General features: G+C 44.8%; 1 protein-coding gene across 3 annotated transcripts in view; it reads right to left on the minus strand.

Moving 5' to 3' along the window:
* SEC10 (exocyst complex component sec10) overlaps positions 1-15,129 on the minus strand; it is a 106,395-nt gene that overhangs the window by 85,539 nt on the left and 5,727 nt on the right. For all 3 annotated transcript variants that reach the window (XM_087397432.1, XM_087397433.1, XM_087397431.1), the window contains 3 exons: positions 5,831-5,932; positions 5,655-5,705; positions 5,413-5,518 (listed from right to left, as the gene is read on the minus strand). In XM_087397432.1, the coding sequence (XP_087253558.1) occupies positions 5,413-5,518; positions 5,655-5,705; positions 5,831-5,932 (259 nt within the window). The remainder of the gene's footprint in view (positions 1-5,412; positions 5,519-5,654; positions 5,706-5,830; positions 5,933-15,129) is intronic.

Genomic DNA, 15,129 nt, shown 5'->3' on the forward strand with positions numbered 1-15,129 from the left:
CTTTAGCTTGTAGAGATTTTTGAGGAAGGAAATTGCCTTTGGTTTTACCTCAGCCACTGGCTTCTTCTTCTAGTACTTCTAAAGCAATGTTCTTCTACTACTTCTAAAGCCATTGCATTCCTCCCAGAATGGTGGCCAAGGACCTCTCTTACACCTGCGAGATCTCATCATCTTTTGCCCTCTCCCTCTACGATTGCCATCGCCAAGCAAGGCCGAGTGGATGCCGTTCATGGTAATGACCATCACCTTCAAACCATTGCGACACTCAGTTAACAATGACTCACTCTACAATTGCCATGGCCAAGCGAGGGTGACTGGATGTCATTCATGGTAATGACTGTCACCTTCAAACAATTGCGACACTCCAATTAGTTAACAATGACTGAAAGTGGGGAGCGGAACAGCTGAAGTAAATGACAAAAGCAAGAAGTTATAGCCACAGTAAAACTTAAAGTGAGAAGATTTCAAGTGTGAGAAGCCTCAAGAAGAAGGAAAAGAAATGTCTTTGCTGCAATAAACCTGGCCATGGAGAAGAAAGCAGACCAAACAAACAGGAAGACTACAAGACCAGAGAATTGTTGTTAGAGACTACCACTGTCACTTATAAAGGTTTCTTCCTCATCATGCGGCATTGTTCTACACAATGAACCATGGCCAAGGAAGGTAGGCAAACGGTGGTGTTTTGCAACACGTCGAATAAGGAGTGGTTTAAGGTGATAAACATGGTAAGTAAGTGCCCGATCAAAGAGATTGGAAATATGCGGGGGGCACTTTCCAATTTTCTCTGTATATCAAATCTTTGCAAGAACTTGCTTTCAGTAACTCACTTGACTTAAACTACTTCTCATCTTTATTAAGGATCTGGGAACATGACACTTTCTTCAAGTCTTAACAACTGGGTAAAAGAATTGATTACAATGTGCACCCTCTGTGTACCTTACACTTGCAGCCAAGGGATGTTGGAGGTCAACATCTCATGATGTCACATGGCTACGTTAGGTAGGGAGAAAGGGCCTTGCTTGTGGGTGTGCCCGCCCCGTGAGAGGTTAGGTTAGGTTGAGTGAGGGCCTTTGTTGTGGGTGTGCCTGTGAGGTTAGCCTAGTCAATAGTGTAGAGTAGAGCAGAGATGCCTAGGTGGAGGCGGCTTGGGCCTGATGGGGCTGCTATGGTGGCACACTGATGCTACAGCTCCTAGGAGGGTTCGCCTCTGGTTAGGGCTCCTATTTGGCTTGCTGATCGCCACGTGGCAGCTCTCTTGGAGGTGCCTATGTCAGGCCCTTGTGGTGGGCCTGTGTGGCCACCTTTGGGACAGCATACCTGCTGTTTTCCAGCCCCACAGGAGCCTTTTTGTAGGCAGAGATGGGCTGACCTGCTGGTCGGCCACCTACTCTGCCTAGTCGGGCTGTGTAGGGCAGGGATCAGCCTCTATAGGCTGCATTGCATCCCTTTATAGGGCAGCAGGCTGAGGCGGCCTGGTCGGCCTATGCATGGCAGGGGAGCAAACCCTTCATAGGGCTACGTGGCAGCCCCTATGGGCAGGAGAGGGGATCAGCCACCTACAGCAGGGGTCGGCCCATATGTACCAACCGACCAAAGGGGGTGGCTGCCTTATATAGACCAGTATCTCGTGGAGTACAGTTGTGCCTGTATCTAGCAGAGGTTTCCCTGCAGTTCAGGTGTTTTTTCCTGAGATCCCTTGCAGCCTCTCTTGCCTCTTTCTCTCCTTTCCAGTTTTGTTGGTGTGTCGTTTGCTCTCTCTCTCTCTGCATCACTGTTCATATCTGCTGCACTTCTCACATGCTATCAGAGCCACAGTTGGCTAGAGACCTAAGGCATGGAGGGAGTGTTGAGCCAGCAAACTGAGAGGAGGTTTAGGGTTGGTGTTTGGAGGTGCTTTCTAGAGGGAGTGTGCAGAGGTGCGGACCATACGGGTGTCGTCGAAGGTGTAGATTCTTTGAAGGGGGTTTTCAGATCCAAAAGGAGGAGTTCTCGAGGGTCGGGATAGCGAAGGTATGAAGGTTCTTAGGCGTCCAAGCCTCTTCATCATCTTCTTCAGCCATCTTCTCTCCTTTTTTGCATCACTCCCCTCTCTACCTACTTTCCCATCCACTCTCTCTTTCTCTGATCACTCTGAGGTGTCTACCCTAGCTGAGATGGTGGAGAGCAAGGCAAAAATTCTAGTTTTTCCCACCTTCCCAATCGGCCATCAATTGAATGGCCCCAATTATGGTGTCTAGCGGGTCATGATGGAGTCCATGCTACAGTCGTATGATTTGGCAAACTTCATATTGGTGGGAGTTGAAAGGCGAATCTCCTGGCATGCAATCTAGGGATCTTGCAGCAGCAGGAGGCCGAGACCTTGTCTTGGCTGTGGGACCCTTTCGGTATAATTCCTCACGTCATGTCATGCAAAACATTAAAGGATGCTTGAGATAAATTGGCATCTTTATATAGAACCTGGAATGAAGCACTGTTGAGAAAGCAATTGGATGCCTTGGCAATCTGTGAGGGAGAAAGCATGGATGCATATTTGACTAAAGTCAAAGATGAGCAATTGGTCAACATTGATGAAATTGTGCCCGATAATAGATTGTGTCCACGACACTTAGTGGACTTCCTGATTGTGTCCACACTACACTTAGTGGGCCTTTCAAGGGTTTACAAACCACTTTGAGATTGGTAGCAACGGGCAATCACAATCACTATACCTTTATTGCTTTGTTGTTACAGGAAGAGTAAAGCCGTGCAAATCAGACTGTCTCTATCAATGCTGATCAAGCATTTGCTACCCATCATAAGGGTAAGGGAGAGACAGCAAATACATCTACTACTAACATTTTAAAAATGCATACAAGAAAAAGTAAAGATGCAACTATTGCAGAAAGCCACGACATGACATTTCTAAATGTAGGAAGCACATTGAATAAGAAAAGAAATACAAGCAGTTTAGCCTCGCAGTTATTGATGCTTCTTCTGCATTAGAGAAGGATGAGTCAGCAAATGTTGCTCATTATGATTGGGCTTTTATTGTCCCATGTGTTACATATCACACGGTGAGAGAGGAGATTGAGGCACAAAACCAATGTTGATTGATTGATAATTAAACAAAGTACAACTGCCCATTTTATGGGCTTGGAGAGCCTTATCTTACATACACACACAATTTTTTGTAAAAGAACCTTTCTTTAAGAAGAATGTACTCATAGCTGTCTCAAAGTGAGACAACTACTATCATATGCTTTAAAAAACTGAAAAGAAACATACTGTAGCTGCTCCAGTAAACAACAACTAGTACAAGAAAGCTAAAAACAGTGAAAGAACACTTCTAGCTGGGCCGCAGGAAGATCTCCCATGAAATTCGCATTCAGAAGGGAGTGATGCACGGGAGCCAAAGAAATGATAAACTTCCACAGTGGATTGTCCATAGAGCCGAGAGTTACGGGCATGATATAAAGATCACAGACCCCAATAACACCTACTAAAAAACTGAATGTAGTCGGGCGTAGAGGTATATCTCCCAAACAACCAAAACTGCCTACCAAAGGCAATGCTAGGAAATCGGGCACAAAGATAAGTCCCCTATCAGCATGGTTGGTGTCAAATTTTGACTCTGGTTTTGTTAACGTCTACACTCTTCTTATAACATTGTCACACTATCAGAAGTTGGCAGGTGCATTGTAGCCATTACTTATCCTAATGTCTTTATGTCCATGTTACAACTTCAAACTTTGGAGATTTGAACCTTCAATGTTTATATCTTGTAGGCTATAGCTAGTAGATATTGTCAAAATTTCAGTTTAAAACTAAATCCTTGATGTTTTTAGACTTTTGAATCAATTCATTACTCATATATATGTAGATTGAAAGTAACTAAGGACCTTGTTCATTTTATTCTCTGTGTGTGTGTGTGTGTGTGTGTGTGTATGTGTGTGTGTGTAGGAACCTGTTCGGGCATCTAATCTCATGAAATTGGGAATTAGATACATCAATGATGTGGTAGATGATCAGGGCTATGTTTTATCTTTTCCTCAGGCCACTACCTCTTATGCATTGGGAATGCATCATAGGTTGATATGGAAGAAAATTGCTGATCTCTTGCATCCTTTTCTACCTATTCCTCCTGTGGCTGACACAGACAGGCTTATGGATTGGCAATTGCACCCCTCTGCTACATGCTCTCATCCTACTCCTCTGCCTGTTTTGACCTCCATTAAAGCCTACAAGCTTCTTCAGCCTGCCCCATGGATTCATCAATATGCTAATACTCTGTGGCATATCAGGCAGCCCCTTTCATGGTGGCGGAAGAATCTCCGAATATTATGGAGCTGTAAAATGCCTTTAAAACAAAGACTTTTTCTTTGGAGATGCATGACCGGCACATTGTCAGTGGGAATCACACTTGCCAAACGTCACATTGCATCATCCACATGCTTACGGTGTCAGGCTCCATCAGAGACTATCCCTCATTTGCTTTGGCATTGCCCGTCTTCTTGGAACCTCCTTGGGAAAATTTCAGATCATCTTCGCCTCCGTTTTCCGAGTCACAGATTTGGGAAACTTTTTTGGTTATTTGGCAGATTTAGGAGGACTTTATCTCAATACTCACTATTTCTCTCATGGGTGAGATATTGGGCTCTTTGGACAATCTGGGATGAGCATAATTTGGCATACTTGGCTGCCAGATTCACAAGTCATATGAATCTTTCAGAGCCTCATTGTGGCAATCTTCATATGATGCCTGCCATGAGGGTGATATACATGCTTCTTGCATAGAGCTTTTCTTTTTATGCTTCTGATCTTTGGGATACTCTCCATTTTGGAGACTTCCCATTTTGTAAAGTTATGACAATATAAATACAATGCACTGGATTTTACCAAAAAAAAAAGTGTGTGTGTGTGTGTACACACACACACACACACACATTATATACACACACCTTCGTAAAATAAATTTATGTTTATATTTAAGTTTTTATTGTAATTGTTGTATTTTCAAAAACCATTTCTTTAGTGTCTCAAGTTTTAAGACTTTCACACAATTGTGCGTGTAACGTGTCGTGTGTTACGCATCTAAACACCCTCGACTATTAGTAAAAAGAAGTTGCTCACAATCTGCAGAGAGCTATTGCTTTACAAAAGATACCAAAAGTGATTTTTTACAACACTTAGCTGACAGGGCAAACAAAGCGGCAAAGAGGGAAACAAAGCGAGACAGTTTTTCTCAATTGTGCAACTCTAAACTCGTATCTCCATTGCAGCTCAACAAGCAAATCCTAGTATACTGTTGCCACAATATCTACATGCAATTACTTGTCGAGCTCTTCCAAAATACAGAATTCCCTCTCTCAAACTACTTTTTGATTCAGAAACATGAGACACAGATTGTTGTGACCTTGCACAACCATCACTTACGGAGCTTCTGTGCAACTGCAGCGGCCTCAGCAACACGGCTGTCATCAGAAAATAGTGGGGAAAGCTCCATCAGGTCTCCTAAATTGCTGTTGAACTCCATCAAATACTGGCCAACGGTTATCCACACATTAAAATTAATTAAGTGTGTGTATACAGGACTTCTACTAGGAAAAACTAAATAATATAATTGAGCTTCCTGCAAAGAAAAATCGAATTTCTTCAGCCAATCCTTGAATGCTTACCTTTATAAGATCAATAGTCTGACTTGCAGTTTCTCTTTGCGCATCAGCACTCTGTAAGAAGAATTTCAGACAGAGAAAACCAGTCATTTTATGAGTTCGTAATATAAGAAATGCGATGCATAGCTCGCCAAAAACAACCAAACAAATTTCCTTTAGATGGGAGAATCTTACCAGACCTGTAAATGGTCACCAATCCTAGCAGCAGTCTGGCCAACACCTGAGATCCGGGAATCCAGTCTGCTGAAGCTCTCAAACAATCCCTCCACCCCCTTTTCCAGCTGCATGACCAAGAGAGATTGAATGAGACCTCAACATAATCCTCTTGTGAGTAGCAACACAACCAATCAACAACATGTGCACACCCGCGCATGCGCACGCGCGCACACACAGCACAACGAACTAGGTTATGCTAGAACAATATAGACCACCTTGTGAGAGAGCGAAGGGCCTAACTGTTTTAACAGCAGGAGGATACCTACATAGCTATGAACAGGACCACATATCATTTACCTCTGCCACCTGCCAAAGTAAAATCAATTTTTCTTTTAATGATAAGAAAAAAACATAATTATGTAAACCCCATGCATCAGTCACTTCTCCAACCTGTAAAATGGATGGAAAAGCCTCCATGTTGGGCTCTTTCCGATTGATAATCATCCCTTACATGGGCAGTAAGGCATTTCACAAGCCTACCTGTTCTCATGACCTGGGCCTGCCTCCAGGCCTAGTAGAGGCAGACCAAAAGACGCAGCTAATGCACAACGTGCTGCTGCCCAGGCTCTCTAAGGAGGCCTCTTGTACTTGCACTATCATCAATTATCAATCTCAATCAGTACTTTTGCCTCATTCTCCAGTCTCCATGATGTGATCCTCCCCTGTTTCCAAGGACCACATCTTCTTTATATCCCCCCCTCTTTGTACCACTTAATATTTCTGTGAAACCATATATGTTTGCAATCTCATGTCTCTTATATCCTCATGTTTAGAATGCTAGGTACAATTTCAGCAAGGATTGAGACCAAAGCAAATGCCTTACCAAGCAATAAACACTTCACATTCCACATTGTGATCCTAAGGATCTTGAGTCCATAAACATATATATACCTTCATAAGACTTGAATATATCCAATCTTACAAATTAACTTTAAAATTTTATGAAAAATTAATAATTTGAGTCCATAAACCTGTGGGAAATGAAGGATAGAATCAATCTAACCTCGCAACCTATGCAGAATAGAAACAGCTCCGTCTCACACACTCAATGATGCAGACCACACAAAAGAACCTATGATAGTATAGACAGCATATACAAGAGAGAATATGAGAGAGAACTCAGATCTATTCCTCAACTAACCTGTGGGGAAAACCAAGCTCAAATTGAGCATCTAGTAGACTACTCCTGCTCCATGCTGCCTATGTGGCCTTCAATGGCTTCTGTGGCTGATGAGAAATGAGGGGGGGAAGGGGCCTCTTTTATAGAGGGCTGTAGGGCCTCAAACTGTCCGACTTTCCAGTTGGTCCAGAGGCTAGCAGGCCGACCTGCTAGTCGGCCCTTTCCTTGCCTCAAAAAGCCCCCTCTAGGCAGCCTATATAAGGGGCTTCCAGGGGGTTCACTAGGGCTTCCTGCCCTGCCTTTTCTGGCCTTCCTCCAGCCCCTCTTTGCTGCTGTCCTGCAGCCCAGAACTGGTCCCCAATATCCGTCCCCCTCACAGTCGTATGCCCCCCCATGTCCTCGTCATATGTTGAGGGAGATTGACTTCCAACACCCCCTCTCAATGACGCCACTATGGGCCGATCCCCATGAGGTGTTCCAATTGCTCCCGTGGGAGAGCCTTCGTGAAGACATCGGAAACATTGTCGGCGGTCAAACAGCACATCAGCTCCATGACGTCGTTGATGGCGGGCTCCTGTACGAAGTGGTAATGGACTTCGATGTGCTTCTTTCGTGCATGAAACACTGGATTCTTCGCGTTGGCTATGCAACTCTAGTTGTCCACATGACCACCATCACCTCCTCCTAAGTCACATCCCACACGTGCTACAGTGCAAGTAGCTCGGTACTCCACCTCTATAGAAGAAAGGGCAAACTGAGGGTTGTTTCTTGCTCAGCGACGAAATGGCCCCTGATGTTGGAGAAATCATAGCCAAAGAGTGTGGGTTGGTGTGTTTTACTAGGAGGTCTAGTAGTGGTTCTATGTGTGAGTGCCACGTGTCACCTTGGAAGTTATCCCATATGCACTTGGTACTAGAGTGTGTGTGCCTGTTCTATAAGGGCTTGTACTTCATTTGTCACATCATTGGATGAATGAATGAAAGCCTTTCCATTATGTCTTCATTTAAGTACCATTTCCTCTCACCCTAGCCTACCTTCTCTCTCTCTCTCTCCCCCTCAACACCATGTTTACTTCATGGTATCAGAGCAAGTCGGCCCTGTCCTAATCTATCTTGCCACGTCATCTGCCTCTTCAGCCCAAACCCTAATTTTGCTCAAACCTACAACCGCCTCTTGGTCACCTCTCCTTCTCATTTCGTTTGCATCTGTTTTGAGCCTCTCTACAGCTTGCCGCCTCCATTCGAGATTTCTTGGAGCTCTAGGCGCTCTTCACGGCCTCTCAATTTGCTGGTCAGCACTTTTCTCTAGACGCGCCTGCATGTGTGGTCCCCCGAGACCATTGTGGAGCCTTCCATCGCTGCATATCAGCATTTTGGTGCTGCCGCTGCATAGCCAACTAGCTCTAAGCACCTTTTGCAGCACATCGAGCAGTTTCAACAACCACAAGTATTGCCTTTCTGGTTCAATTCTGCGTTTCGGAGCACCTTGGGTTCGCATTTAGAGCACCTACAGCCATCGACCAATCACCTACATCTGCCACCTTGCACACGTGGAGCCTACTATTGCGCTTTGGAGCCCTACACCAGCAAACTCCTTGCTGGTTCTTCATCTGGTGCTGCGAGTTTGTCACCTCAAGTTGCTGCCCGCCTTCACAAAACCCTTTTCCCTCATGACTTCCTTGTCTTCTAGTTCCTTGCTCGTGGAGAAGTTCAAGGCGGAAGGATTCCCGACATGGCAAACAAAGATGCAATTGCTTCTTATGCATGAAGGAGTTTGGGACGTTGTTAAGGAAGACCAGGTTGATACAATTGATTAGCAACAATGCAAAGTATGGAAGCAACAGAATGCAAGAGCAATTGCTCTCATTGGTCTTGGCTTGGCCGACTCTCTCTTTCATCATGCGGACTTCAAGTCAACTACTAAGGAGATTTGGGATTGCCTTGAGAGCTTATTTCGTAACAATATCACCAACTCTAAAGTATTTTTGAGGCTCAAGTTCCATGGGAGAAAGTGAAGAGTTGAAAGATCATCTAGCAAGATTTCAATCTCTTGTTCAACAGCTCTCAAGCTTGAAAATCCCACCTAATGATGAGGATAAAATGGCTGTCCTTATGAAGAGTATGCAAGGGATACCTCGTTTTGAGCAGACCCTTGAAGTTCTACGCCTTGCTACTACCACATTTAATGATATGGTGGCTCTACTTATTGAAAAAAACCGCCGTAATAAATGTTAGAAATATTTATATTTCCTAAGGCGGTGGCCGATGTTATGTAATAAGGGACTAGGGGTGCGTTCATTCTAGGGTTTCACCTCTATGACTACCCTAGCTTAGTAGTTCATTGTTGTTGCTACATTTTCATTCCAACTTGCTTCAGCTCCATCTCTCGTGTTCTCTCGCTTCAATTTCCAACATTTGGTATCAAAGCAGGTTACCCTTCGCTCCCACACCTCTCCCCGAACACCCCACACCCTCTAGCTTCGATTCCATCACGAAAAACTTCACTTTTTTCAAGAAGAACTTGGCCAAAACAGTTCGTTCTTGCTGACAGCCACCTCCTACACGGTCCTCTTGCTTGGGCGCCACTTTTGCAGAAGTTCTAGCACTGTTCTGAACTTGGATGATCAGTTTTTGGAGGTTTTTTTGCTGATTTCGAGCTGGTTTGGACCAGCCATCGCCTCCTACTGCAAGTCCAAGGCTGGGAGCCTCTTTTTTACCACTTTAGGAGCTTCTTTTGGGCTGGGCGACCTCATTTGAGACCCGTTTTTAACAAAAACGGCCAGCTGAACCTATTTTTTGGGGACACAACAATCATTCCTAGGTTGAGCACCTATTTCTGGAGGGCTGGACACTTGTTTTTCAGGGCTGGACTGTAAAAGAGAAGGGAGCAAGAAGCAAGAGTGAAAGCAAGAGCAAAACGTAGTATGCAATAGAAGAAGATAAGATCATTACAAGTGAGAGGATAGTTTTGTCCGAGTGACAAAACTATACTAACCCACTAACTATGGTTAAGGAGAAAAACCTCATAGTGAGGGAAAAGTGCCCCTAACTCACTTATTAATTACATTCGTCACTGCCTAGAATATGTCAATAATTCTAACACCCCCCTGCAGTGCCAATGTGATGTACAAGGAAGTGATCAATCACCAAAAGGAGATAAGTTCAGGGCACTGCGAAATGCCTCAAACTTCTCACGCAGAAGTGCTTTGGTAAAAATGTCTGCAACATTGTCATGTGTTGACATATAGATCATATTGATCTCCCCTGCTTGCAACTTCTCTCTGACATAATGATAATGAACCTCAATGTGCTTCGTGCGAGCATGAAACACAGGATTCTTTACCACTGCTATAGCACTCTGACTATCAGTGAGAATTGGAGAAGGACCCTACAATAAGAGATGAAGATCAACAAACAAACGACGCAGCCAAACACATTCAACTGTCGCTCTGAAAGCTGCCCTGTACTCAACTTCACATGAGTAAGTAGCCACTGTAGATTTTTTATTGCTCAGCCAAGAAATGCAAGCTTTGCCCAAAAAGAAACAATTACCACTAGTGGACTGCCTCGTATCATAGTCTCCAGCTCAATCTAAGTCACTGTAAGCATGCAGCTGCAAGTCCCCCCCCCCCGGGAAACATCAAGCCATAAGACTTTGTGCCTTGCAAATAACGGAAGATGCAATTTAAAGCCTGCCAATGTGTTGTCTTTGAGCTGTGCATATACCTGCTCACCTGAGATACTGCATACTGAATATCGGGCTGTGTATTGCACAAATAAATGAGGCATCCAACAGCCTGGCTGTAGAGTGTGGCATCCACTGATTCACCTGCATCATACATAGTAAGCTTCAGCCCCAGCTCCATGGGAGTAGCTATAGGCTTACAATCTTGCATGTTGAACCTATCCAAGAGCTTTTGCAGATACTTGGATTGTGATTTTTTATTGCTCAGCCAAGAAATGCAAGCTTTGCCCAAAAAGAAACAATTACCACTAGTGGGCTGCCTGGTATCATAGTCTCCAGCTCAATCTAAGTCACTGTAAGCATGCAGCTGCAAGTCCCCCCCCCTGGGAAACATCAAGCCATAAGACTTTGTGCCTTGCAAATAACGGAAGATGCAATTTACAGCCTGCCAATGTGTTGTCTTTGAGCTGTGCATATACCTGCTCACCTGAGATACTGCATACTAAATATCGGGCTGTGTATTGCACAAATAAATGAGGCATCCAACAGTAGGCTTACAATCTTGCATGTTGAACCTATCCAAGAGCTTTTGCAGATACTTGGATTGTGACATTACAATGCCACGCTTGTCTTGTATGAACTGATCCCCAAATAGAAATTTAACATGCCCAAATCCGTCATGTCAAATTCAGCTTTCAATTCATCCTTGAAATCTGCAATTATTTCCTCATTCGACCCTGTGAGCAGCATGTCATCTACATAAAGAGTGATGACCAAAATATCCCCCCCATCCTTCTTGATGTAGAGGGTGCTTTCTGTGGGACTATTGTGTAACCCTTTACTTGCCAGGAGTGCATCAATCTTGGCATACCATGCACGTGGGGCTTGTTTCAGCCCATATAAATCTTTATTCAGCTTGCAAACTTGAAGTGCATTGGCCGAAAGTTCAAATCCAAGGGGTTGTTTGACATAAACCTCTTCCTGCAAGTCCCCATTAAGGAAAGCTGTTTTTATGTCCAACTGATGGACATTCCAAACAAAATTTGCAGCCATGGCATAGCTGACCTGATGGTGGTCATCTGGGATGTAGGAGCAAAAGTCTCCTTATAATCTATGCCCTTTTTCTGAGCATAGCCTTTGGCAACCAGCTGTGCCTTGTACCTTTCAATGGACCCATCTGGCTTCCTTTTCACTTTGAAAACCCATTTGGTACATATGGCATGTTTCCCTGGTGGCAAATCCACAACATCCCAAGTCTGATTTTTCTCAATGGACTGCAATTCATTGTGTATGGCATTCATCCAATGCACATTATCCTTGGCTTCTTTAAAAGAGTCAGGTTCTTCTTCATCAAGAAGAGTACTTGCATAAGCTGTCTCAACAGAAAGAGCCCCCCCTGCTTGCCTTATTGCACTATGATCCCTGCCAGGCAAAGGTGCCTTAAGTCTACTCTCCCTGAGAGTCTGTAGCAACCAATTCGGAACTGTTTTGGCTGCATGGATCTCTTGAATCTCTTGCCTGACAACTTCATCCACACCCTATGGAGGAACAAAATCAGCAAGTGGTTGAATCGGGGCATGTGAACCTTTAGTGTTAACTTCGTGGCTCAATTAGTTCGAAAGTTATTTCTCAGTGATGCCTGCGAAGGACAACGAACAGTGCATCCTAGCATCCATGCACCTCACAGGCGAGGCGATCACCTAGTGGCTCAAGTGGCAAAAGGACCACTATGATGCAGACGAGGAGACACCTCTCTACAATTGGACGGAATTCGTGAAAGATCTTCGATCACGGTTCCTACCACATCAGTACCTGGACAAGCTCCAGAGTCTGTTCTACGAGCTACGCCAGGGAGACACTGAGACAGTGAATCATTATGCCAATAAGTTCACTCAGGTGTTTATATAGTTGCACTTGGAGGACAGTTAGAAACTAAGCAAATTTCTCCATGGGCTGCGTACAGACATCTAGTGGTATGTCAGAAGTTTCAAGCCACGGGATTATGAGTGTGCATATAAGCTTGCTCAGAATTTTGAGCTCATGCACAAGGGTCAAGGATCCAAGTAGGTCAACAGTAAGAAGTCCCAGGATTCCACACCAGGTGATGGTGGGAATGGGCAGCAGAATAAGAGCTGGATGGCGAAGGATAGCAATGGCTATGGTGGGTACTTGGATACAGTGACACGAGCACTCTATGCCAAGGAGAACCGATGCTTTCATTATGTGCCGGGCCATAATAAGAAAGATTGCCCGCATTACCAGAAGCTTCTAATAGCAGAATCCACGTCAAGTGGTTCAGCAACAGCTTCAACGACCTCAATAGTCATTGAGGAGCTTGATGAACAACAGACTACAAGGACAACCTCAGTAGTCATCCAGGAGCTTGAAGCTCAGCAGAAGGGGGAGCCTCGTCAGTTTCCCAATATGTTCCAGTTTTATAGACAGGTCGGTGGTCAAAAGGTCCTTATCCTGGCAGACTCAGGCAGTTCTGACGACATCATCTCCACCAAAGCAACTCAAAAGGCTCAGTTACCTCTTACGCCAACGGAACCAATGACCTTGAATGGTGCATTTCCAGGGCAGCAGATAGAAAGCAACATGCAGGTAGCTTCAGCCACTCTCAAGATCTCAGGGTGGGTACACAGTCAACCACTCAAGGTCACACCTATTCAGGCAGCGAACGTCATCTTGGGAGCACGATGGTGGCACCACTTCGAAGTCCGACCAGATTATCAGCACCAAGGCTTGGATGTCAAAATCCCAAGCCATGGGTCCAAGTTCATCTATCGGAGTAAGGGTGTTCCACCTCAATCTTTGATATCCATCATTCAAGGGGTTCAAGACTGGCGCCAACAAGACACAGTATTACAACAAGATAAAGTGTTACAACAGGATGTAGTATTACAACACACAACAAGGTTACACAAGATCGGGATGCCTCTCTCAAACCCAATCTTCCTCCGTCCCTATCACCTATATGCACCGAGGAAGACCACAGGGATCATCATCCTGGAGCATCAACCAACAGCACAGATCCTTACCGAAAGTTAGCACCAGATTCAGGCATTTGAATCAGGACTTATCATCCAGGTATACCACAAACAGTCACCTCCGTCAGCACGATGGGAAGCCCCTTTTATATCCTAGTTCGAGTTTCAGCAGAAGGGGATGTCACGAGCATCCACACACCCGTGGCCATGGTACCTAGTGCCAACGCAAGCAGCCATGTCAACGGTCACATAGGCATCCGTACAGCCATTCAGGAAGCTCTACGCACTCAGCAATCAACACACAATCAACGCCACGTCATTGCAAGTCAAAAAACGCAGAGCTGACTTTTTTGGGTCAAAAGTCAACGCGTTGACCCTTTTGTCATTGTTACCTTTTTAGCATGCGTGGTCAACGATCGGCGTTGACCAGCCGACTAAGGTCAACGATTGTCATTGACCAAGTCGGCAAGCTAACCTATCAGCCTATAAAAGGATAGCCTTTGGCCCTTGTTCTTCATTCACTCCTCAGGCCTTCAAGACTTCAGAGCAGCAGAGTCATGCCTCCCCACAGCAGACCATCAAGGTAGCCTTAGCCTCTTCAGGGATCTAGTGAGGATTCACCTCCTTTAGGTAGTCTAGCCTTCCAGGTTTGCAGTGAGGGTTTCAGCCCCTTCATACAATTGTATCATTCATTATTTAGTTATATCTATTTCCTATTCAGAGGTCCACTACATTCTCTCCCTCTGATTCTCTCACTCACATCCACAACTCACTTTGTGTATTGAGTGCATCATCTTCCAATTGCAGTTAGTATTGAGCAAGAGAGAGAGTGAGGATAGTCTATCTTCCGCTACAGTCTGACATTGAGATGTGGGTCGACGAGGAGTTAGAGACCGTTGTGAAGGTGACGGACAGCATGGAGTGCTTGGTATCTTCGAAGTGCGTCGCTGTTGACATTGACACAAGGGTGGATTCCATGGAGTGCCTTGGGGTCTCATGTTCAAATGGATGTTGTACTTCAGAAGGGGCCAATACAGGATTACACAAGCTATTGGTGTGTGCCTCGATGAGGTGCATGGTTTGCTTTCAGAGCAAGCACACAAGCAGTACAACGATCTAGTATGTACTTGATGTTCTTCATTTGAGCCTTTATAGCATGCTGTGGAGAGACTCTGCTCTTCATTGGTCTCAAGTAATGCGAGATTGGAAGGAATTGGCCTTCTTCGAAGGCAGAAGAGGAAGTGTGGATGCTTCTTCAAATCTCGGACGCAAATTGTTAGAAGGTGAAGAACAAGGTGTACTAAAGCCAGAAGAGTACCTGCTTGGGAGCTCAGTGAGAGTTCATGGTCTAGGTTATCTAGAGATATTCATTTGTTGCGAACCTTGCTAAAGGAAGGACAGGTTGAAACAGACCCTCAGAGCATGGTGCCTGGAAGACTCCAGGTTGTTCACTCATTATGAGGCCGGC

The sequence above is a fragment of the Dipteris shenzhenensis genome, chromosome 26, assembly GCF_047967505.1.
Source record: "Dipteris shenzhenensis isolate YYH24624 ecotype China chromosome 26, Dip_SZ_1.0, whole genome shotgun sequence".
In the NCBI taxonomy this organism is placed as follows: Eukaryota; Viridiplantae; Streptophyta; class Polypodiopsida; order Gleicheniales; family Dipteridaceae; genus Dipteris; species Dipteris shenzhenensis.